Source organism: Oryctolagus cuniculus, chromosome 1, assembly GCF_051225735.1.
Source record: "Oryctolagus cuniculus isolate XC-2025 breed Fujian yellow rabbit chromosome 1, ASM5122573v1, whole genome shotgun sequence".
In the NCBI taxonomy this organism is placed as follows: Eukaryota; Metazoa; Chordata; class Mammalia; order Lagomorpha; family Leporidae; genus Oryctolagus; species Oryctolagus cuniculus.
Window position 1 is genome coordinate 10,687,475 of NC_142867.1, and position 23,953 is coordinate 10,711,427.

At 48.8% G+C, this 23,953-nt stretch overlaps 1 protein-coding gene across 6 annotated transcripts in view; it reads right to left on the reverse strand.

The window, feature by feature from the left end:
- The window catches only part of TMEM216 (transmembrane protein 216), a 30,887-nt gene extending 21,751 nt beyond the window's left edge, over nucleotides 1-9,136 (reverse strand). The window contains exons 1-6 of one of the 6 annotated variants that reach the window (XR_016216629.1): nucleotides 8,830-9,132; nucleotides 8,138-8,239; nucleotides 7,570-7,662; nucleotides 5,586-5,700; nucleotides 3,536-3,787; nucleotides 2,769-3,275 (exon numbers count right to left, since the gene is read on the reverse strand). Coding sequence is in view for 3 of the 6 variants with exons in the window: in XM_002721052.6 (XP_002721098.3) it covers nucleotides 3,260-3,275; nucleotides 3,536-3,737; nucleotides 7,570-7,662; nucleotides 8,138-8,239; nucleotides 8,830-9,004 (588 nt within the window). In the remaining 3 variants the exon portion in view is untranslated. Of the gene's footprint in view, nucleotides 1-2,768; nucleotides 3,276-3,535; nucleotides 3,788-5,585; nucleotides 5,701-7,569; nucleotides 7,663-8,137; nucleotides 8,240-8,829 lie in introns of those variants that run through there. The other 5 variants (XR_016216628.1, XR_016216631.1, XM_002721052.6 and 2 more) reach the window with 5 other exon arrangements.
- Between the last annotated feature and the right edge of the window lie 14,817 nt (nucleotides 9,137-23,953).

Below are 23,953 nucleotides of genomic sequence, written 5' to 3' on the forward strand. Positions count from 1 at the left end.
CAGAAAGCTTCAAAGGGGACTAGTGTTATGGCATAGCAGATTAAGCCACTGCCTGCAATGCTGGCATCCCATGTGAGCACTGGTTCAAGTCCTGGCTGCTCCACTTCCTATCCAGCTCCCTGGTGATGTGTCTGGGAAAGCAGTGGGAGATGGCCCAAATGCTTGGGACCCTGCCACCCATGTGGGAGGCCTGGAAGAACCTCCTGGCTTTGGCTTGGCCCAGCCCCTGCCATTGTGGCCACTTGGAGTGTGAACCAGTGGATGAAAGATACCTCTCTTCCTTCTCCCTCTTTCCTTATAACTCTTTCAAATAAATAAAAAGTAAGTTAAAAAAAAAAAAAAAAAAACTACAAAGTGCTATGAGGTAATCTTGGGATTACAGAAAAGCTCCTGGTTTTTTGAAGAGCCAGGTGAACAAGGGGAGTTAGATGATAAAAAGAACTGCAGATGAGATGACAAGAAAATGTGCTGGTTCCAGAAAAGATAAATGTAAAGACAAGTAACGTTAGAAGGGGAGTTCCCTGGCAGGACTACGAAACCTGAGGGAAGGAAAGATATCATTAGAGGTGAAACCAGAATCTGTCCATTAAATGCTTCCTGACCTGGGCCAGACCTCAGCCCACAGGCATGGCCACTCCCAGTTCCAGCCGTGTGAGTATCACTGTGGGCCTGCTTCTGCCTTCTCCACTGAGCTGGTTTGGGCTGTGTAAGGTGACTTCCTTACACAGGAACACGGCCACACTGCTGTCCTTGCTGCCTCAGTTTCTGCTGTATGACGTTGTTCGGTGACTAGCTGCATCTACACAGGTGGCTCCAACAACCATCAGGAAAAATGAGCATTTATAGAGCCATAAATTTATGGAAGTGAGAAGACTAGTCATGTCTACTTCAACCACGATTCTCGAGTGGAACCTGTTAAACGAAATTACTTGATCCCCAGACTTGCAAGAAAACAGTTAAGTGATGCTGTTCTTCCACACCTTTAAGACTGCAGTGTGGCGGTCTGGGTGGGTTTCTAAGGTCCCTCTGATCTCCAGCGGTTAGATTTTGTGTCACCTCTCAACTTCGCGCTGACACGTCTGTCCGTGATCTGTGCTGCTGGAAACGTGAACCTAACCACTGGACCTTCATACATGGAGTGGGGAGGCCACAGAGAATGGCTTCCCCTCCAGTGTGATGCCAGCGGCTTCGTCAGAGCTAGAAAAAGCAGCAGCAGAAGCAGAAAACTGGTATTAGTTGGATTTGTAACTGAAACATGAGGGACAACTCCTGTCGGATTTTTTGTTAAGATTTCATAGTTCATGGCCAGCGCCGTGGCTCACTAGGCTAATCCTCCACCTGCAGCGCCGGTACTCCAGGTTCTAGTCCCGGTTGGGACGCTGGATTCTGTCCCGGTTGCTCCTCTTCCAGTCCAGCTCTCTGCTGTGGCCAGGAGTGCAGTGGAAAATGGCACAAGTGCTTGGGCCCTGCACCCGCATGGGAGACCAGGAGGAAGCACCTGGCTCCTGGCTTTGAATTGGCACAGTGCGCTGGCCGTGGCAACCATTTGGGGGGTGAACCAACAGAAGGAAGACCTTTCTCTTTGTCTCCCTCTCTCTCTCTCTCTCTCTCTCAAACGCTGTCAAAAAAAAAAAAAATTTTTTTTTCACAGTTCTGTCCAAGCACTACACTCTAGGAGGTAAGGGTGCTAAACAAGGTAGCAAATAAGAAAAAGGATCAGTACAGTGGATCCTAGGATGGGATCGAGCCTGATCACAGAACACAAACAAAAGCCAGCAGAGTGCTTAAAGGTCAGTTACTCTACTTCCAGTGAGAGCAGACACCCTAGCAGTACCTGACCCTGGACAGGGGTCTCACACTTTCCCAGAATGGACAGCATCATGACTCACGGTGACTTGCTGGGACTAAACACAGCCACTGTCAAGCACAATGAGGAGCGGTTTTAGAGATGAGTACCTGACAAACACCGAGGGCAACATGTCTAGCTTGAATAAAGTATGTGCAGGGCCAGCACTACGACACAGCAGGTTAAAGCCCCAGCCTGCAACACCAGCATCTCATATGAGTACTGGCTAGAATCCCAGCTGCTCCACTTCCAATCCAGCTCCCTGCTAACGTGCATGGAAAGCAGCAGAGGATGGCTCAAGTCCTTGGGTCCTTGCACCCATGTGGGAGACCTGGAAGAAACTCCTGTCTCCTGGCTTCGGATCAGCTCAGTTCAGCTCTGGCCATTGAGGCCGTTTGGAGAGTGAACCATCAGATGGAAGATCTCTCTCTGTCTCTACCTCTCTGTAACTCTTTCAAATAAATAAATATTTAAAAAGGGGGGATGTGCTCTCACAGTATTAAAAAGCTGCTGGAAAACTTTTAAGAAACTATGCATGGATTTAAAAATTGTTTGCACCAAAATAAATTTTATCTTCTATTTTCCCACAAACTTTTTGATAGACCCTCTTGTGTTAACTCAAAATTTTGAAATAAATTTTAAAATGTTGGTAAGTTTCCAATATGCTTCTTCCAGTTACACATGGCCCACTCTAGAAAGGAGCTGTCAAAAATCATCTCAAGAAAGGAGAGACGAGAGGCTGCCTTGGGGCAGGGCTGTAGCACTGAGCACTCTTCCAGATGACAGTGTCTGGGGATCCCTAAACTCCCATGAGGCCCTGATCACTGCCTTGGTGGCATGCTATCGCTGAACACAGCCTGAGAACACTCTTGGAGTGGATGAAACGCAGGGACAGGTGCCAGAACAAAAAGGCTCAACCCCACCAAGGAAAATACATATTTATTATAAAATAGTGTTTCATGATGAGCGTAGAAAAATAACTATGAACTACTAGAAAAATTGGGGAGTTCAGTCTCATGGCGGAACAGGGCTCTGCATCATTCCGGGCCCAGCAGGGGTGGGTGTGGCACAGCACATCCAGCGAGGATGCAGCTCAGGTCTGCTGCAAGCTCAAGGAGCCTCCAGTGAGCCACACAAGATGCGCTGGCCATGATGACCAAAGAGAGGTTGAGGTCAGCAGGGAGTTGCTCTGAGAAGGGCCAGGATGGGGACAGCCTGGCAGCCCCCTAAACTGCAGTGTAGAAGTCTCGGGGGCGATGGTCCTGGCTTAGAAGATGCTGCCCAAATAATCTGTGCTGAGGAAAGCCGCACAGTCCTCCCAGGACACTCGGACCCACCACTTCTCGTGGTGTGGCTAAAGCACCAGAGGTTGTGGTTTCAGCCTGATGGGCTGCTGGCTGAAATTTGTGTACTTCAAATCCTGTCCATACTGATGGCAGAAAGAAAGAAAGAAAATGTTAAAAGACCAGTGAACAAAAGCAGCTTGCCTAAACTGTTCGATATTCCAAGGAACGAGAATCTTCCCTGAGTGGGTAACTTTTCCTACCTGCCCTAAGGAAAGGCAGTCCCGTAGACCCCCATGCCCCCTTAAAAGTCCTCTAGCTCCTTCAAGCTTCAGAACAATGAATCCCTCCCTGGGACAGGAACCCAGCCCCCTAGCGACGGGAAATGGTCCCTTGGCAGCAGTACCTGGACAAAGCAGCCAGGGTGAGCACCTCGAGCAGCAGCTCTGAGCCACAGAAGAAGAGCAAGATGCCGTTCATGACGGCTTCCAGGCGGAGCACGTAGGTCTGCAGCAGCAGGTAGTAGGAGGCCATCATGGCAGATGGGAAGCTCAAGGCCACACTAATGCCGAGGGGCATCTTGCGCTGGCAGAGGTTTCCCTTGGTACCTGTCAGACACAGCCCATGGAGTCACCTCCCATGGCCTGCTTTCCCTGACCTGGGAGGAAAGGTGGGAGGCAGAGACGAACTTGAGGAAGGATCTGTACCGAACACCGGAGGATCTGGCTGGGTTGTGGGATTGGGGTCTTTTACTCCAGAGGTCCCGCTTCCAATCTAACTCCTACTCAAGGACAACGGGATCTTCACTTAGGAAAAACAATTTTTTAACAACAAAAATAATATATAAATCATTGAAAATATAATCATAATATACTCATGCATATAATCACTGAAAACTTTTTCAACAGAGAAAACTTTAGAAAACATCCAAAGACCGCTGCATGTCCCCATTATAAAATGATAAAATGATGTATATAGTTCTATTAGTTTTTTAAGAAAAAAATTATTTATTTATTTGAAAAGCAGAGTCACAGAAAGAGGGCTGAGGGAGAGAAAGAGAGATCATCCATCCACTGGTTCACTCTCCAAATGGCCTCAACGCAAAAAAAAAAAAAAAAAAAAAAACAAATGGCCTCAACGGCTGGGGCTAGGCCTACCCAAAGCCAGGAGCCAGGCGCTTCTTCCAGGTCTCCAAGGGGTGCAGGGGCCCAAGGACTTGGGCCATCCTCCACTGCTTTCCCAGGGATAGCAGCAGGGAGCTGGATCAGAAGTGGAGCAGCCAGCACTCAAACCTGCATCTATATGGGATGCTGGCACCACAGGCGGAAGCTTTACCCACTATACCACAGCACCAGCCCCTCTACTAGAAGTTTTTACATACGTATACATACTATCTTGCAACTTATTTTTTTCTCATAGATACAACTACCTTAATTTTCAATGGTTATGTATGATTCTACCAAACCAATTCCATGGTTGAACTACTCTTGTATTGATAGCTTGTTTCTAATGCTTTGATGTTAAAAAACTGGTGACGATAAATATTCTCATATAGCAATCTTCACATACTTGTGAAGTGTTGCTGTTTTAATCCAGTTTTCAATATGAAACCGTTAGGTCTAAGAATATGAACCTTAAGGGGAAGGCATCTGACACAGCAGTTAAGTTGCCTCTTGGCATCCCCCATCTGAGTGCCTGGTTGAAGTCCCAGCTCCTCTGCTTCCGAGTCAGCTTGCTGCTAATGTGTACCATGGGAGGCAGCAGATGGTTCAAGTACTTGGGTCCTTGCCACACACAGGGGAGATCCAGATGGAGTTCCTGGTTCCTGGCTTTGGGGCTGGCCTAGTCCTGGCTGTTGCAGGCATTTGCGGGGAGGGGGAGAGGGATGAATGAGCAGATAAAAGATCTCTCTCTCTCTCCTGGGGCAGGTGCTGTGGTGTAGTGGGTAAAGCCGCTGCCAGCAGTGCTGGCATCCCATATGGGCGCCGGTTCGAGTTCTAGCTGCTCCACTTCCCATCCAGCTCTCTGCTATGGCCTGGGAAAGCAGTAGAAGATGGCCCTAATCACTGGGCCCCTGTACCTGCATGGGAGACCTGGAGGACGCTCCTGGCTCCTGGCTTTGGATCAGCCCAGCTCCGGCCGTTGAGGCCATCTGGGGAGTGAACCAGGTGATGGAAGATCTCTCTGTCTCTGCCTCTCAAAGAGAAAAGTAAATCTTTAAAAAAAAAAGTTTTTTCTCTCTGTGTCTGCCTTTCATATAAAATTAAAATACAAAATTTCAAAGGGATATGAATTTTTCACAGTAATAACTGTTACCAAACAGGTATTACTAATTTATAGTCCCACAAAAATATTTTAAGGGGGCCAGCGTTGTGGCATAGCAGATTAAGCCACTGGCCAAAATGCCAGTTTGAGACCTGGCTGCTCCACTTCCAATCCAGTCCCTGCTAATGCACCTAGGAAAGCAGCGGCAGACAGCCCAAGTGCTAGGGCCCCTGCATCCATGTGGGAACCAGGACGGAGCTCCAGACTCTCGGCTTCGGCCTGACACATCCCTGGAATTGCGGCCATCTGGGGAGTGAAACAGCAGATGGAGTATCTCTGTGTATGTTTGTCTTTCCTCTCTTTCAGACAAATTTTAAAAAGGTTTTTTTTTTTTTTTTTAGCTAGCCATCCCAGGGCAGGTGTCTGGCACAATTATTAGGTGCTGCTTTGTATGACTGCACTCTGTACTAGAGTGCCTGGGTTCGAGTCCGAGCTGTTGCTTCTGGTCCAGCTGCCCTTTTTTTTTTTTTTTTTTTTTTTTTTTAAGATTTACTTATTATTTGAAAGGCAGAGTTAGAGAGAGGTCTTCCATCCACTGGTTCACTCCCCAAATGGCCACAACGGCTGGAGCTGGGCCAATCCGAAGCCAGGAGCTTCTTCTGGGCCTCCCATGCAAGTGCAGGAGCCCAAGGGCTTGGGCCATCTTCTACTGCTTCCCCAGGCCATAGCAGAGAGCTGGATCGGAAGAGGAGCAGCCGGCACTCGAACCACCGCCCATATGGGATGCCGGCACTGCAGGTGGTGGCTTTATCTACTATGCCACAGCACTGGCCCCTAATTTGCTTTTTCTTAGTGAGACTTGGCACCTTGTCAAGCTTATAAGTCCCATAATTATTCTAAAGTGAATTACCTACTAATGTCCCTTACCAATAAAATTACTTTTTCTTTTCTTTTTTTTTTATTTTTGACAGGCAGAGTGGACAGTGAGAGAGAGAGAGACAGAGAGGGAAAGGTCTTCCTTTGCCGTTGGTTCACTCTCCAATGGCCGCCGCTGCAGCCGGCGCACCGCGCTGATCTGATGGCAGGAGCCAGGAGCCAGGTGCTTTTCCTGGTCTCCCATGGGGTGCAGGGCCCAAGCACCTGGGCCATCCTCCACTGCACTCCCTGGCCATAGCAGAGAGCTGGCCTGGAAGAGGGGCAACCGGGACAGAATCCGGCGCCCCAACCGGGACTAGAACCCGGTGTGCCGGCGCCGCAAGGTGGAGGATTAGCCTATTGAGCCACGGCACCGGCTTAAAATTACTTTTTCTTTCCTCAGTAATTTACGTGAGCTTCCTTATCCCTTCTTCCTTGTACTTCAAGTGTTTCTGTCCTCAGTTCGTCCTTCAACATGGCTTTCAGGGATAAGATACTCTAACAAGGGTTTTGCTCTGTGGTTCTGTAATATAAAACTTGTCCGAGGAGACAGCGTTGTGGCATAGAGGGTTAGGCTTCCACCTGCCTCCAATATGGGCACCTATTTGTGTCCAGCTGCTTTACTTCTGATCCAGCTCCCTATAAAGGCCTGGAAAAAGCAGACGATGGCCCAGATGTTTGGGCCCCTGTCACCCAATGGGAGACCCAGATCAAGTTCCTGGCTCCTGGCTTGTGCCTGGACAAGCCCTGGCCATTGTGGCCATCTGGGGAGTGAGCCAGATGATAGAAGATCTCTGTTTCTGTCTCTCCCTCTCTCTGTAATTCTGACTTCAGAAATAAGTAAATCTTAAAAATAAAAACAGAAACAAAAGACTTGTCCTAAAGAGATCCTCATTCCAAGAAGTAGAGGGTATCTTAGCATGATCTGTGTATACCACCCTGGACATGGAGTCACAACTGGATCTGTTCTCTAAAACAAACCAGTGACAGGAACCAGGCACTCTAATAGAAATAAGCAATTAGGCAAGAACTACCTAGTAGCCCACGCTACTGCCTACCTCCAGCCCTACAGAGTAAAACACAGGCAAATCCTGACCTAAATCGTGACGCAGCAGCCTGACACTTCAGAGAGGAAAGTAACGGGATCCACCACCAGACCCAGTCGCTGGCAGTGAGCCAAGGTCACCTTCTCCTGCCAAGCAAGTTACAGACTCCAGCTCGTCCCACAAGGAATGGAAACATTCTCTGGACAACACTCACCAAAAAAAAGGCGAATCACTTCAATTCCAAGATAAAGGAGGAGCATCACCACGTCCAGCACCAGATTGGCTGTTGGATAGGGCAGCAGGAGGCCTGTCAACACAAAAGTCAGGGTTGGCAAGCCACAGGGAACAGCGTCCACAGGACCGCCTCTCACCGGGCGACAAGGAGGACACAGTCTTAGCTTTCCGAGAACCAGTTAGTGAGGGCTGGGCGTCGTTACAGCTGCGGGAAAAGTGTGCCCATGTCTCCAGGAGTTTTAAATTCCTAACTCCCAAAGTCCTTGGGGATTCCACTCTCCAAAATGACTGGAAGTGTGCAGGCCACTGGACGGCTTCTGAGGGTGACCAGTGGGCTGAAAGCCAAGTTCAGCAGAGAGAAGTGATGGGAGGAAAGTCACAATGGACAGGCCCACATTTCTCATATTCTTGCTGAAGGGCTTCTGTCTCAGGCATTCTCAAAGGAGCCATCTGATGAAGAGACTTCTGCCTGGGAGGCAGGAAAAATGAAAAAGAAGGGCGTAGGTGGGAGCTGGCTCTGGGCAGGGTGGTCAAGCACCAAGCCTTACCTTTATAGAGGAATATGAAGAGTTCCAACAGGAAATAGGTGGCATAATACCAGCCGTTCAGAAAGAACAGGATCTCCAGTGGGGTGGAGGACAACCGTTTACCTGAAAAAGACGGGCATAGAGAAGTGGGCTGGGTGGGAGGGCAGCCAAGGTCTGCTAGTGGGTTTACCAGAGGAAACACGGGGACGGAGGACGGGCCACTTGGGGGGCACTTCTGACAGTGAGGCGGCAGGGGGGAGGGACAGCGTGCGGAGGCACCTGCCTTCACGCCCCTTCTCCATCAATCACCGTCAAACCTGACTCGGCTTGGTGGGGGCAAAGCCAAGAGCAAACTCACAAGACACCGCACCCGGAATGCACTTCGACCGAAGCCTGTCACTACGCGGGAGGGGACCCTGAGGCGCAGAGGCCAACCCTGACCTGTTCGAGGCCGGAGGATGCGCCAATGCGCCGGCCTAGAACGCCCAGCCGAGGGTTAGTGGTTCCCAGCGATCCAGTATTCGAGACCCCACACTCGGAGACCTCCAGGCGCGGGGGATAAAGCGGGGCAACAAAACCCCTCTTTGAACAAGTGAGGATCGATGGTCCTAACACTTGAGAACGGAGCGTTTAGGTCGAGCTCTGGGAGAGAAGCGGGGAGGCGGAGATGCAAACGAGAAGCACCGGCGACTCACACACCTCCAGAACCTCACCTCGCGGCGCCATCTTCAGTCCCCATGGAGACTGCATACGCCGCAGGAGCCGCTCCCGGAGCAGCGAGGCGCTGCCGGAAGTGGCGGATAGAACGGCCTGGGCATCTGGCCCCTCTGCCGGCCCGCAACACTCTATGGTTACCCGCAGCCGGCCGGTCGCGGGGCTGCGGCGCATGCGCGGGGAGGAGGGCTCCAAAGTCGGGGGCAGTGGTGAGGTCCACGCCCACGTGCCGGGCAGCAGTTGTCCGCCTGACCCGAGGGCCGGGGTTTACAGGGCGTCCGGCCGAGGCGGTCAGTGGTAGCCGTGTGTTGGGGCGCTTATGCCGTGAGTCTCCTTTCTTAGAACCGTCTGAAAGTGAGCGAACGTGTGTGCGACAGGCACCGGTCTTTTCTGTGGGCAGTTTGGGTACCAGATAGAGACATCATTAGGAGCCGGAAATGCAGCCTTCTTTCCAGGATCACAAATAATGTGCGAAGTTGAAACGTGACCTGTAAAACGCAGTGGGACTGAGGCCGGGGCTGTGGCGGGGCGGGTAAAGCCGCCGCCTGCGGTGCCGGCATTCCATTTGGCACCGGTTCGGGTCCCGGCTGTCCCTCATCTGATCCAGCTCTCTGCTATGGCCTGGGAAAGCAGTAGAAGGTGGCCTAAGTCCTTGGGCCCCTGCACCCACGTGGGAGACCCGGAAGAAGCTCCTGGCTCTGCGGATCAGCCAGCCCAGGCCTTTCTGGTCATTTGAGGAGTGAACCAGCGGGATGGAAGACCTTCCTCTCCCTCCCCCTCCCCCTTTCTGCCTCTCTGTAACTCTGCCTTTCAAATAAATAAATCTTCTAAAACAACAGCGACACACAGCGGGACTTGAGAGGACAGGGTGTCCCCCGATTTGTGGGCTGATTACTGTTTGAAGCAGTAAGAGTGAGTGGCTCGGACAGGAGAGTGCAGAACTCTACTGCAAACTGGAGGGCAGGAGGATCCTGAAATTCACTTCTTTAGAGTCCCCCAGCCCAGCAGAGAGCAGGGTGGAGACAGTGAGGAAGGCTCCAGACCCCGCACCCCCATGCCCACTGCTGGTAGACCGGAGACATCAGACATGTCCCTGCTCTAAGCCTCAGAAGGCAGGAAAGTGGGCCAGCTGCCTGATTTTGCTAATAAATGTTTTTGGAAAACATTGCTATATCCACTCAATTACATATTATGTGCTTTAAAAAAAAGATTTATTTATTTGAAAGCGTTACAGAAAGGGAGAGAGAGAGAGAGAGATCTTCCATCAGTTGGTTTACTCCCCAGATGGCAAAGGCTGGACCAGGTAGAAGCCAGGAGCTTCGTCTAGGTCTCCTGCATGGGTGGCAGGGGCCCAAACATTTGGGCCATCCTCTGCTGCTTTTCCCAGACCATTAATAGCAGGGAGCTGGATCCAAAGTGGAGCAGCCAGGACTCGAACCGGTGCCATATAGGATGCCAGTGTCACAGGTGGCAGCTTTACCTGCTATGCCACAACGCCAGCCCCCACAGTGTCTATTGGTGCTTTCATGCTATAATGGTGGTTGACTTGCTGCAACAGAGACTGTGTGGCTCAGAGCCTGAAATACCCTTTAAGAAAAACTTGACTGACCCATAGCTCCACAGGTGCCACAAGAAAGCTGACCTAATAACAGCACAGCCAACAGCTGGAGCAGCATCATGGCAGCCTGGTCCCTCTGAGTGCCATCAGCATGGCAGCCCAAGTCCTGTGAATGCAGATGGTGGCGCACGCAGTGAATTAATGCACAGCTGAGGAACACAGGCCCAAGGACTCAGCACCCAAGGACTCAGCCCGCTCTTCTGGGGAGGGAGATACTGTGCTGTAGTCACAGTGTGGTTGCCTTGGCCCACATAAATGCCTGTGTCCTCAGTACTGGGACAGTCAGAGTGTGCTTCAGTCAGCAAGACCATGCAGGGACACCCAGGGCTTATGCTGGTGCTTGGCCTTCCCAGGAACTTTTTAAAAACAGTATTTGAGAGACAGAGAAATCTTGTGGCTGCTGAGTCACTCCCCAAATGCTCACAGAAGTCAGGGCTGGGACAGGTTGAAGCCAGGAGCCCAGAACTCCTTCTGGTTCTCTTACATGGGTGTCAGGGACCCAAGTATTTTGAGCCGTCACCTGCTGCCTCCCAGGGTATGCTGGTTCTCCAACTCAGGCACTCTGAAATGGGATGCAGGCGTCCCAGGCAGTGTCTCACTGCCCCAGCAAACACCCACTCCAATTATAGATATGTTTGTAAGTACTTTTTATCACTTTATGGAAGTCTCTTATTTTTCTAGCTTACTAAAAGGTTTATGATTTGTTAAGTGTTTTCTCTATATCGATTGAGACAGCCATATGATTTTCCCCTTTATTCTGCTAAGGTGATAAATTACATTGATTTTTTTTTCAAAGGTATAACCAATCTTTGCTTCCTAGGGGAAAAAATCCACTTGGTTATGATATTGTGCATAAGAAGCTAATCTAGCAGCCTGAGACTCTATCCTTAGAAAGGCCAGTTTGCAAGGTTGACACTTGGCTGATGCTTGGGAACTGGGATTTTGGAAGGGCTCCTTGGGGACCAGTGTTGTGGCACAGTGAGTTAGGCCACTGCCTGCAGCACTGCATACCGTATGAGCACCAGTTCAAGTCTCAGCTGCTGCACCTCCCATCCAGCTCCCTGATAATGCATCTGGGGAGAGCAGCAGATGGTGGCCCAAGTGCTTGGGCCCCTGCACTCACATGGGAGACCCAGATGGAGTTCCAGGCTCTTAGCTTCAACTGACCCTGTCCCAGGCATTGTGGCCATTTGGGGAGTGAGTCAGCAGATGGAAGATCTCTTTCTTTTTTGTTTTTTTCTTTAGATTTATTTATTATTTATTTGAAAGTCAGAGTTACAGAGAGAGGAAAGGCAGAGAGAGAGAGAGAGAGAGAGGTCTTCATCTGCTGCTTCATTCCCCAGATGCCTGCAGCAGCCGGAACTGCGCCGATCCAAAGCCAGGAGCCTGGAGCTTCTTCTGGGTCCCCAATGTAGGTGCAGGGGCCCAAGGACTTGGGCCATCCTCCATTGCTTTTTCAGGCTATAGCAGAGAGCTGGATCAGAAGTGGAGCAGCCAGGACTTGAACTAGCACTCACAATGGATGCTGGCACTGCAGGTGGTGGCTTTACCCGCTACGCCACAGCACCAACCCCAGAAGATCGATCTCTCTCTCTCTCTCCACTCCCATCTCTATGTAATTCTGCCTTTCAAACAAATAAATCTTAAAAAAAAAAAAAGTGGCTCACAGTGCCTAAACTGTACAAACAGTGTGGCTTCTGCTGAACACCCATTTTCCTTCTGGGAGTCTGGAATTTTGGGACACATTCTAGGCAGAGGGTGCCTATGTGATCACTTCCAAACAAAAAACCTTGGATTGAGTCTCCACTGAGCTTCCCTGGAGACATTTCATGTTTGTTCCCAGAACTGTTGCTGGTGGAATTAAGCACACCCTGTGTGATGCCACTGGGAGAAGGTTGTCAGACCCTTATTCCTGGTTTCCTCTGGACACCTTTTCCCTCTTCTGACTGTGTATTCTGTCACAGCTGTGAGGGCGACTGTATGCCAAGCCCCGCAAGTCCTCCTAGCAGATCATCAAGCCTGTGTGTGGTTTTGGGGACCCTTGACTCAGATGTTTTGCCTTTTATATATCACTGGATTTCACTTGCTGATATTTGGTTCAGGTGTTTGCAGTTTCACTTCCTTGTACAAACCTTGTAAAATTGAGCATCAAAGTTAAGTCGGGGAATGTGCAAGCAGTTGGTGCAGCAGTTAAGATGCCACTTGGGGGTCGGTGTTGGGGCAGTTAATTAAGTTGCTGCTTGGGATGCCCACATCCCACATTGGAGTGCTTGGGATTCAGTCCCACCTCCGCTTCTCATCCAGCTTCCTGCTGATGTATCTGGGAGGCATCAGTGATGGCCTGAGTGTTTCAGCTCCTGCCATCCGTGAGGGAGACATGGGTAGAGTTCCTGGCTCCTGGCTTCAGCCTAGCCCAGCACTGGCTGTTGCAAGCAGGCCAAAGCCAGGAGCTAGGAGCTTCTTCCAGGTCTCCTACATGGGTTCAGGGGCCCAAGGACTTGTGCCATCCTCTGTTGCTTTTCCAGACCATTAACAGGGAGCTGAATTGGAAGTGGAGCAGCTGGGACCTGAACCGGCACCCATATGGGATGCCAGCGTCACAGGCAATGGCTTTACCTGCTACACCACAATGCTGGCCCCTATATAGTTTGTTTGTTTGTTTGTTTGTTTTGACAGGCAGAGTGGACAGTGAGAGACAGAGAGAAAGGTCTTCCTTTTGCCGTTGGTTCACCGGCCGCCGTGGCCGGCACGCTGCGGCCGGCATGCTGCGGCTGGCACACCGCGCTGATCTGAAGGCAAGAGCCAGGTGCTTCTCCTGGTCTCCCATGGGGTGCAGGGCCCAAGCACTTGGGCCATCCTCCACTGCCTTCCCGGGCCAGAGCAGAGAGCTGGCCTGAAGAGCGGCAACCAGGACAGAATCCGTTGCCCCGACCGGGACAAGAACCCGGTGTGCTGGCGCCGCAAGGCGGAGGATTAGCCTATTGAGCTGCGGCGCCGGCCTAGTTTTATTTATTTTTTTTTAATGAATATTGAGGCTGATTTTGTGGCGTGGTAAAGCTACTGTCTGACACCGGCATCCATAAGGGTGCTGGTTTGTGTCCCAGCTCCTTGCTCATGTGCTCAGGAAAACAGAAGGTGGCCCAGTGCTTTGGGTCCTCTGCACCCACATGGGAGACCCCAGTGAAGCTCCTGGCTCCTGGCTTCAGCCTAGCCCAGCTGTGGATATTGCAGCCATTTGGAGAATGAACCGGCGGATGGAAGATTTTTCTGTCTCTCCCTCTTTCTCTGTAATTCTGCCTTTCAAATAAATGAAGAATCTTAAAAAAAAAAAAAAAAACTGAATTCTTAAGATATTTGTAGGAGTAGAAATGCAAGAAGGATTAGAATTTTAGAACACACGCCGGCGCTGCAGCTCACTAGGCTAATCCTCCACCTTGCGGCACCGGCACACCGGGTTCTAGTCCCGGTCAGGGCGCCGGATTCTGTCCCGGTTGCCCCTCTTCCAGGCCAGCTCTCTGCTGTGGCCCGGGAGTGCAGTGAGGATGGCCCAAGTCCTTGGGCCCTGCACCCCATGGGAGACCAGAAGAAGCACCTGGCTCCTGCCATCGGATCAGCACGGTGCGCCGGCCGCAGCGGCCATTGGAGGATGAACCAACGGCAAAGGAAGACTTTTCTCTCTGTCTCTCTCTCTCACTGTCCACTCTGCCTGTCAAAAAAAAAAAAAAAAAAAATTTAGAACACACATTAGTTGTTTATGTAAAAGAGGTTTCATTTTCATTTTTCATTTTTTTTTTTGACAGGCAGAGTTAGACAGTGAGAGAGAGAGACAGAAAGGTTTTCCTTCCGTTGGTTCACCCCCTAAATGGCCACTATGGCCGGCACACTGCGCCGATATGAAGCCAGGAGCCAGGTGCTTCCTCCTGGTCTCCCATATAGAGTGCAGAGACCCAAGCACCTGGGCCATCCTCCACTGCACTCCCTGGCCACAGCAGAGAGCTGGACTGGAAGAGGAGCAACCGGGACAGAATCCGGCGCCCCAACTGGGACTAGAACCTGGGGTGCCGGCGCCGCAGGTGGAGGATTAGCTTAGTGAGCCGCAGTGCTGGCCTCATTTTCATTTTTCAATTAAGTTTCCTCTGTTTCTTTTTCTGTCTTCCCCAGAGCATTAAGTCATTATTACTACTCTCATGGATAAACCATTTCACTGTGTTGGACAGTCATTGTATCTTCACGGCATTATCACCTGTACTGTTTCACGGCAAAATTGTGCTCCACTCCGATTAGGAGAGCCCAGAGAAATCAGAGCACACAGCAGTCAGATGAGTGAATGCTAGAGGCTCAAGGATTCTTAAGAACTGATTTAGAGGGGCTGGCATGGTGGCACAGCAGGTAGAGCCACCGCCTGCCGTGCTGGCATCCCTTATGGGCGCTGGTTGTGTCCCAGCGGCTCCACTTCTGATCCAGCTCTCTTCTGGGAAAGCAGTGGAAGATGGCCCAAGTGCTTGGGCCCCAGCACCCACGCAAGAGACCCAGAGGAGGCTCCTGGCTCCTGGCCTCGGATTGGCACAGCTCTGGCTGATGTGGCCAGCTGGGGAGTGAACCAGCAGATGGAAGACTCTCTCTGCCTCTCCTTCTCTCTCTGTGTAACTCATTCAAGTAAACAAATACATCTGTTAAAACAAACAAACAATAAAAAAACTGATTTAGAAAAAAAAGAAAAAAACAAAGAACTGATTTAGTAACATCCAGGTTTTTCCTGGCATACACCTATTTATTCATATTGTTGAAAGTGCTGGGGACGGTGCTGTGGCACAGCGGGTTAAAGCCACAGCCTGCAGCATCGGCATCCCGGCTGCTCCACTTCCAATCCAGCTCTCTGCTATGGCCTGGGAAAGCAGTAGAAGATGGCCCAAGTTCTTGGGCCCCTGCTCCCGCGTGGGAGACCCGGAAGAAGCTCCTGGCTCCTGGCTTTGCATCAGCTCAGCTCTGGGCATTGCAGTCACTTGGAGAGTGAACCAGCGGATGGAAGACCCCTCTCTCTCTGGCTCTACCTCTCTCTGAAACTTTTTCAAATAAATAAAATAAATCTTAAAAGTACAATAATAGAAATGAAATCTGTGTTCTCCCACGTGGGTACAGGGGCCCAAGCACTTGGGCCATCTTCTGCTGCTTTCCCAGGCCACAGCAGAGAGCTGGATTGGAAGTGGAGCAGCCGGGACTTGAACTGGTGTTCATATGGGATGCTGGCGTCACAAGCTGCAGTTAACCACAACGCTCTCCCCTGTATTTGTATTTAGGTTTGTTTTATTTATTTGAAAGGAAGCATTACAGAGAGGAGAGGCAGAAAGAGAGCCATGGATACAGTGACAATTGGGACTGTTAGTGTCTTCTCATTTTGGGGAGGGGTGAGAGCTTCACTTTTAAGGATGGAGATGTGTTATTGTAGGAATATACGCAATAGGGGAGACCCAATATGTGTAAAGGGTGCACATGGAAGCTGAGGAGCCCAAAGAAAGGACTCTGCCAGTTACCAGCTCGGCATGCACCCTTTAGTCCTTAGTGCTGAGTATTACCTCGCAGGGAGCGCAATGCTGAACTTTGTCAGTAGGGGGCACCAGAGGGACGTTGCAGGAAGAAGAGGGCTTGTCTTCCAGATCCCAGCGTGCTCTGGGTTGTTTTTCCTTGCCTGGGATCCATGGTCCCTCCATCAGCAGTGTTGTGCACGGGGACATCGGTGGTGCTGTGCTGCAGGCATGCACCAACAGCTGGCATCTCCTTGTCACTCCTGCCGCCCTGGTCAGTCATGGCCTTGATGTGGCTCAGGCCTTGTACCTGTGGCATCTTCCCAACTCTGACGTGTCTTGGTTTACCTATGCCATGGATGATTTTTCTCAAAGCTCTCCGGGCTCGCACACCATGCACCCACGATGCAGCAGCACCACCCTCAGCTCTTCTGCTGCCAGAGGCTTGACGTCTGAGGCCCCGTGTGGGCACGGTGCAGTTTGAGCACATGGGGTATGCAACTCCTTCAGCACATTGCCCAACCCCCTGTGCTCACCTGTCAGCCCTGGAGGTGGCTTCCTGGAGTCCTCCTGGGCCTTGTGCCTGTAGTTAGTGTCCTTGTGTCTGATGCACAGCTGCAGCTTGCTTGGGGCCTCAAGATCTGTTTCCTGCCTAGCAACTGTGAAACAGCTTTGGCCTGGGAAAACCAGTAAGTTTCTCCATCCCTCAGTGGGTTGCACTGGGGCCTCAGGGGTGGGGACCCTGCCACCTTTGTCCTTCTTTGGGTACTCTCCTCTTTATGTCCTTAAAGTTCCTCTCTTGGTGTAGTTTAATCATTCTTTATATATTTTTAAAATATTTTATTTGAAAGGCTGAGTGACAGAGAGGGAGAGACAGAGATCTTCCATCTGCTGGTTTATTCCCCAAATGTCCACAATGGCTGGGGCTGGGACAGGTCAAAGCCAGGAGCCTGGAACTCCATCCTAGTCCCCTATGTAGGTGGCAGGGACCCAAGGGCTCCTGCCATCTTACAAGGCACATTAGCAGGGAGCTAGATTGGAAGCAGAGCAGCCTGGACTCAAACTGGTGCCCATATGGGATGTCAGCATTCCAGTTGCTGGCTTAACCTGCTGTATCACAATGTGCCCCCATAATTCCTTATATTAATCTTGCCATGTTTAAATTATGTGTGGTTTGTCTCTTGATTAGGCCAAGACTAAATCACCTAGCTATTTTCTTCTTGTTTTCTAACTCAATCCCATTATTGCCAAACAACCTACTCTTTAGTCTTTGACATTTACTGGGAGTTGTTTTATAGTCCAACATCCAGTGTGTATTGGCCAATATTCTGCATACTTGAAGAAAATTATATTCTGTATTTATATGAGCTATAAAGAAATTAACGTGAAAGAAAAATTAAAACTAATCTGTAAGCCCAGATACTGGCGCTCTCTGAGACTTTCCAGCCGAGCCAACGAAGAACTTCATGTTCCTTGCAGTGCAGGACTACTGGCAGTGTCCACGCTCAGAAAGCGACAGCCCAGCGTAGGTCCCAGAAATACTTTCTCTGTGGCCTTCTCCTGCTCTCTTGCTTTGACCCTTTGTTCTTGTCCAGGCAAGCTGTAGAGACTGGAATTACTCTTTCCCAGAGCAGATCAGAGAAACCAGAAAGCCTAAAAGGATTCCTCTAAGTTTCCCACACCTTTCTGGGTGACAGATGACCAGAGAAATTATGATCTTCATTCCAGAGGAGTCATGCCCCAAGCCCAGGAGGGAAAACAGCTCGAACAGAGAGGCCAAGAAGAATGTGAACAGACAGGCAGTGCTGGGCTTCCTCGCCCTGCTTCCATTAGCCTAGCCCCTGTTTGTCCAATCTCATTGCTACACGGCCCTCCCTGCTTCACTGAACCCAAACCCAAAAATGGAGTGTCACCCTTGGTCTCTGGGTCTTCATTCTGGAGGCCCCATGTCACATAAAACCAACATTAAATACATTTGTTTTCTTCTTGTTAACTTTTTTGTTGTTGTTATGGGATGCCATTATGATCTTTTATGGTGGGCAGGAAAAGGAGGGATCACCTTATTTCCCATGCCTAGGGCAACTAATTCTTTTAGTTTTCTTTTATCTGAAAATGTCTTTATTTCAATTTCATTCCTTAAAATTTTTTTATTTATTTGAGAGGCAGAGAGACAGAGATCTTCTGTCCCCTGGTTCAGCTTCCCAAATGGCCACAACAGCCTTATCGGGGCCAGGCCAAAGCCAGGAACCAGGAACTCTATCCTGATCTCCCACATGGTTGGCACTTGGGCCATCTTTCACTACCTTCCCAAGCAGATTAGCAGGAAGCTGGATTGGAAATGGAGCAGCCAGGACTCAAACTTGTATTCCAATATGGGCTCAACCTTCTGCACCACAATGTGAGCCCCTCATTTAAAAATTTCTTTTTAAATTATTTATTTACTTGAAAAGCAGAGCAAGAGAAAGAAATAGAGATCTTCCGTTTACTGGCTCAGCCAAGAAGCCAGGAGACTGGAATTCCATGCAGGTCTCCCATGTGGGTGACAGGGCCCAAGTACTTGGGCCATCTTCTGCTTCTTTCCCAGGTGCATTAGTAGGGAGCTGCATTAAAGAGCAGCTGGGACTCAAACCGGTGCTCATACGGGGTGCCGGATCACTGTATTGCCACAACGCCATCCCAAAGGGTGTCATCTTTTTATTCACTGAGAATGTATTTTCATTGATGCTTTAATATCCTTGTTTGTGAATCCCAACATCTGGCTCATTTCAGGGTTGGTAGCAGTTTTGGGTGTGAAATTGTGGAGATGAGGGATGTTCTCTTTTATCAGGCAGTTAACGTGGCTGGAGACATAATGCAAACCAAGGGTACTGGGGGAAGCTTCCGTCTTAGTTTAGATCTCCTGTAGTTAGCCAAGCTACATGGCATATGCGGTTCAGAGCTTGGGCAGAGTCATCCGTGGATGGTATTTGGGGATTTCCTCCTCTCTGGTTCCTTCCCTTCTGAGATCCCCATGTTTCTGCAATGGCCTCAGGTGCCCCGCCTCAGTGCTCTGGGACCGCGCTCTCCTCCCAGCACGTCACATGCGCTGTTTGCCTGCTACCAAGCTACAAGCAGCAAAAACAAGCAACTTCCTCTGCATAATCTTCCTGAGTGGGGGCTCCTCCATCGCTCTCTACTTCCCATCACCATCCAACGTCTTCGAGTAGCTGGCTTTTGGAATTGGTTGAACTTCACATGTGTAATCTATGGAAGGGCCATTCTCATAGGCTCTTAGCCATTATTAGAAGCAGAAGCCTCTAGATGTAGTCTAAATATTTTACTTATGTCCTCCCTATTTTCCTAAGCATATCAGTCCTGGTTAACTCTTTGTTTGCTTTTTCCAATAATTGGGTCACTTGTTCCTATTTCCTATTTTTTTTCCTGGTTTTATACTGTCAACCTAGAAACCGAGTTGAGGCACACTGAATGTAAAAATAGTTTATTAGAGCCACAATGAGGAGCATGGCTACGTGGGAAACACATATTCTGGTTGCCCAGAACAATTTCTCTAAAATAGAATTGAGCAATTTGAAAATATAAACACACACACACAACACCTGGAATCACCATAAATTCTTCCAGTCCACACTGGTTAACAAGAATAGCATAAGCTGTTGATTGGCTATGGCTTACTTCATGTTATACATTCCAGAACAAATGCCAATCAGCAGGAACACACATTTTGAGTTATTTTGGAGAAAATATGTTTTGCCTGAGTTATTTATTATCCAAATGGTGTTAGCTAGTCGGCAAGGACTAACCAATACTTTAGGGTCCTATATGACTAGGGTTCCATTATCTCATTTTCCCGTGGGCTAGTGGTTTTTTGTGAGCCTCAATCTTATCTGGTTTTGAATTCCTTTCTCCATATAATATGGTCCTATTTCTTGACATGTTAGTAATTATCAGACACAGAAATGGTAGATAAAACTTATGTTTTTTCCCCCATTCTTCTTTGCTACACAGATTAAAATGGAAGAGGTCACTTTAATTCAACCATGGACTCTGGTTTGAGGCTACATCACAGCTGTGCTTAATCTCAGTTAACTTGTTTCATCTTGTTCCCAGTAAGGAGCCCTCCAGACTTTCAGCTGAAAGCCCTGTGTATTCACTCTCTCTGTTCTGAATTCTAATCAACAATACCATCAACCGAAACTATTCTGTTTTTCAGAAGTTTGAGGCTATAGCCTCTGGCCCTACACAGCTTTAGAATTTGGTAAAAAAAAATCTGTTACATTGTGAAATAGATACTTGGTCTTTATCCTCATTTCCTGGCATTCAACTCTTAAAATCCTTGAAATCTCCAAAATAATAGTGTTTCTTTCTTTTTTCCCTTTGATGAGCAGAGAAAGAGAGACAGATGGGGATCAGTTATTGGCCAGTTCACTCCACAAATGCTCATAACAGCCAAGGTTGAGCCAGGCTGAAGCTAGGAGCCAGGGAACTCCACTTGGGTCTCATCTACTGCCTGCCAGGGTGTGTGTCAGCAAGAAACTGGAATTAGAAGCAGGGCTGGGCCTTGAACCCAGGCACTCTGAAGTGGGATGTGGGTGACCAAAGAAGCAGTGCCTTAATAGTTGTGCAAAACATCTGTCCCACATGTCTTTTCTATGCTAATGACTTGGCCTGCGGCTTCCAGTCCCCAGGCAGCTTCTGAGAGACCAAACAGAATTAGAGGGTTGAGAGTTTCAGTTCCACTCCTGTCCCACCACCCTCAACCTCTAGGCAGAGAGAGATGGGCTGAAGATGAAGTCGCTCATCAAAGGCCAATCATTTAATCAATCATGCCCATGTGACGAAGCCTCCATAAAAAAAATCAGTAGGCAGAGTCAGAATTCCCAGATAGCTGTACACATGCAAATCTCTTGAGGTGCTGCACTTGGAGGGGGCTGGAAGGTCCGCGCCCCTTTCCTGAACCTCACTGACCAAATGCGTTTCTTCATCTGCAGCTTTTGTAACACCCTTTAGAGTAAACTGTAAACCAAGTGTTTCCTTGGGTTCCACCAGTTCCTCTAGCAAATTAGTGGGACCCAAAGAGGGAGTTGTAGAACCCCAGTCCATAGCTGGTGGGCCAGAAACACAGGTAAAACAATGTGGGCTTCCAGCTGGCATCTTATGTGGGCAATGCAGACTTGCAGGATTGAGCTCAGCCTCTGGGCTCTGAGGTGATCTCCAGGGAGACGGTGCCAGAACTAAACTGAAGTAGAGGACACCCAGCTAGTGTTTGCAGAACTGCCTGCTTGCTGGTGGGAGAAAAGCCCTTTTGAGGTCACAGAAGTCTGTGTGCTTGTTGTGGTGCAGAGCAAAAGAAAAAGTTTGTTTTCCTTACACTAAATCTCAAGGAGAATTTTTTTAAAAAAAATTTTAAGACTTCGTAAGCCCCCATGTTTGTGTTATGTGATCACTCAGCCCAGCTGGCTTCTCTGGCCCCACCAGCTGCAACCTTCTGTCTGGGCAATGCTTGGATTCTTAGCCTCTTACTCAAACCAAGAATCAGCAAATGCCCCAGGGACAATCTGCTACAACTGTCAGCTCACTTTATGAATTTCTCTCTAGAATTTTAGGCCCTCTGGTCCCCATTACTTCAGTAGTTCTCAGAGGCTATGAAAAAGGTGATTTTGGGGGAAGTTTAAAAGTGAGCTTTTATTTTATTTTATTTATTTATTTTTTTGACAGGCAGAGTGGACAGTGAGAGAGAGAGACAGAGAGAAAGGTCTTCCTTTTGCTGTTGGTTCACCCTCCAATGGCCGCCGCAGCTGGCGCGCTGCAGCCAGCACACCGTGCTGATCCGAAGGCAGGAGCCAGGTGCTTCTCCTGGTCTCCCATGGGGTGCAGGGCCCAAGGACTTGGGCCATCCTCCACTGCACTCCCTGGCCACAGCAGAGAGCTTGCCTGGAAGAGGGGCAACCAGGACAGAATCCAGCGTCCCGACCGGGACTAGAACCCGGTGTGCCGGCACCGCAAGGTGGAGGATTAGCCTATTGAGCCACGGCGCCAGCCAAGTTTTTATTTTATTTTAAGATTGATTTTTATTTATTTGAAAGACAGAGTTAGAGAGAGGTAGAGACAGAGAAAGAGAGGCTTCCATTTGCTGGTTCAGTCCCCAAATGGCTGCAATGTCCAGAGCTGAGACAATCCGAAGCCAGGAGCCAGGAGCTTCTTCCAGATCTCTGATGTGGGTGCAGGGGCCCAAGGACTTGGGCCATCTTCTGTTACTTTCCCAGGCACATCAGCAGGGAGCTGGATTGGAAGTGGAGCAGTTGGGACTTGAACTGGTGCCCATATGGGATGCTGGCACTGTAGGCCAGGGCTTTAACCCATTGCACCACAGCATTGGCTCCATGCCTTTATTCTTAATTGACACATGGTCCTTGTATGTATTTATACGGTACAGGGTGACATTTCACTCAGTACATGTATATACCATGTGTAATGATCAGATCAGGGCAAGTGGCACATTATTCACCTCAAATGTTATCATTTCGTTGTACAATGAAATGTAAGATAAACTGTTGTCAACCATAGTTATATTACTGTGCTAAAAGCATTCAGTTATTCTTCCTACACATTTGCACCCTTATACCTGTTGAACACCTTTCATCCAGACTTTGGGTGTTTCATCTCGTCTTTCTAGCTCCTAACTACAGCACTGGATAGCTAGAATAACTTCATCCCACCGAAAGTAAGGAAGTTTCTAAGCATTTCCAAAGTATTTATTTCTTTCCTCTGAAATTTTAGAGTCAGCTATCCCTAGGAGTCAATTTAAATCATATCTTCAAAATATATTCCTACTGCTAAGTGAATAAAAGGAAAAACAAACTCTTATTTTCTCTATATTCACTAATGATATAAAAAAAGGTTGAGTTTTTTCCAAGCTGACCAATTCTTTGACACTAGTGAGTATTGTACAATTCAACTCAATTCTGCCACTATATACCTGGCGTCAGCATCAGTGCCCACCAGTTAAGTGACAGTCACACAAGACTACCCCCTTTAAATGTCAATCACAGGTCCTATCCTTTGGTACTTCTGACCATGGCTATAAATAAAGTTTCCCACAATCCTCTCCTTGAGTTCGATAATTTGTTGGAATGGCTCACAGAACTCAGGCAAATAAGTAACTTAACAGGTTACTGGTTTAAGATAAGAGGCTGGAACTTAGGAACAGCCAGATGGAAGAGATGCACAGGACAAGGTCTGGGAAGGGAGCACGCTCCTGGCATCTGGATGTGGTCATCAACCTGAAAGCTCTCTGAACCCTGTTGTTCAGGGTTTTGATGGAAGCTCCACTGCATAAGCATGATTGACTGAATCATTTTTGGCCACTAATCATTGTATTAGTCAGGCTGTTCATTATTTTTAAAAATCTTATTTAATAAATTTGCGCCGGCTCTTGTTCCCTGGCCCCTTGTCGGGAGGGGACTTGCTGTAGCCCCACGCCTCCAGGGCGCATGGCCTTCGGGTCATGTGCTCTAGGCTTCCTGGCCCAGATACAGGCCTAGATGCTCTTCCACGAGGCTGGTTCCTGGTGTTTGGTATGAACCCCTATTCACCTCTAAATAAAGCTCTCACTCTCCTATGCATTTTTCTCACTAAATAAAAGCTTAAAATGTAAAAAAAAAAATCTTATTTAATAAATTTAAATTTCATAGGTATAGCATTTTGGAATATAGTGGTTCTTCCCCCATACCTGCCCTCCCACCCCTGCCTCTACTCCCGTCCCATCTCCTACTCCCTCTCCCATCTCATTCTTCATTAAGATTCATTTTTAATTATCATTATATACAGAAGATCAACTCTATACTAAGTAAAGATTTCAACAGTTTGCACCCACACAGACACACAAAGTATAAAGTACTGTTTGAAGACTAGTTTTTCCACTAATTCTCATAGTACAACTCATTAAGGACAGAGGTCATACATGGGGAGCAAGTGCATAGAACT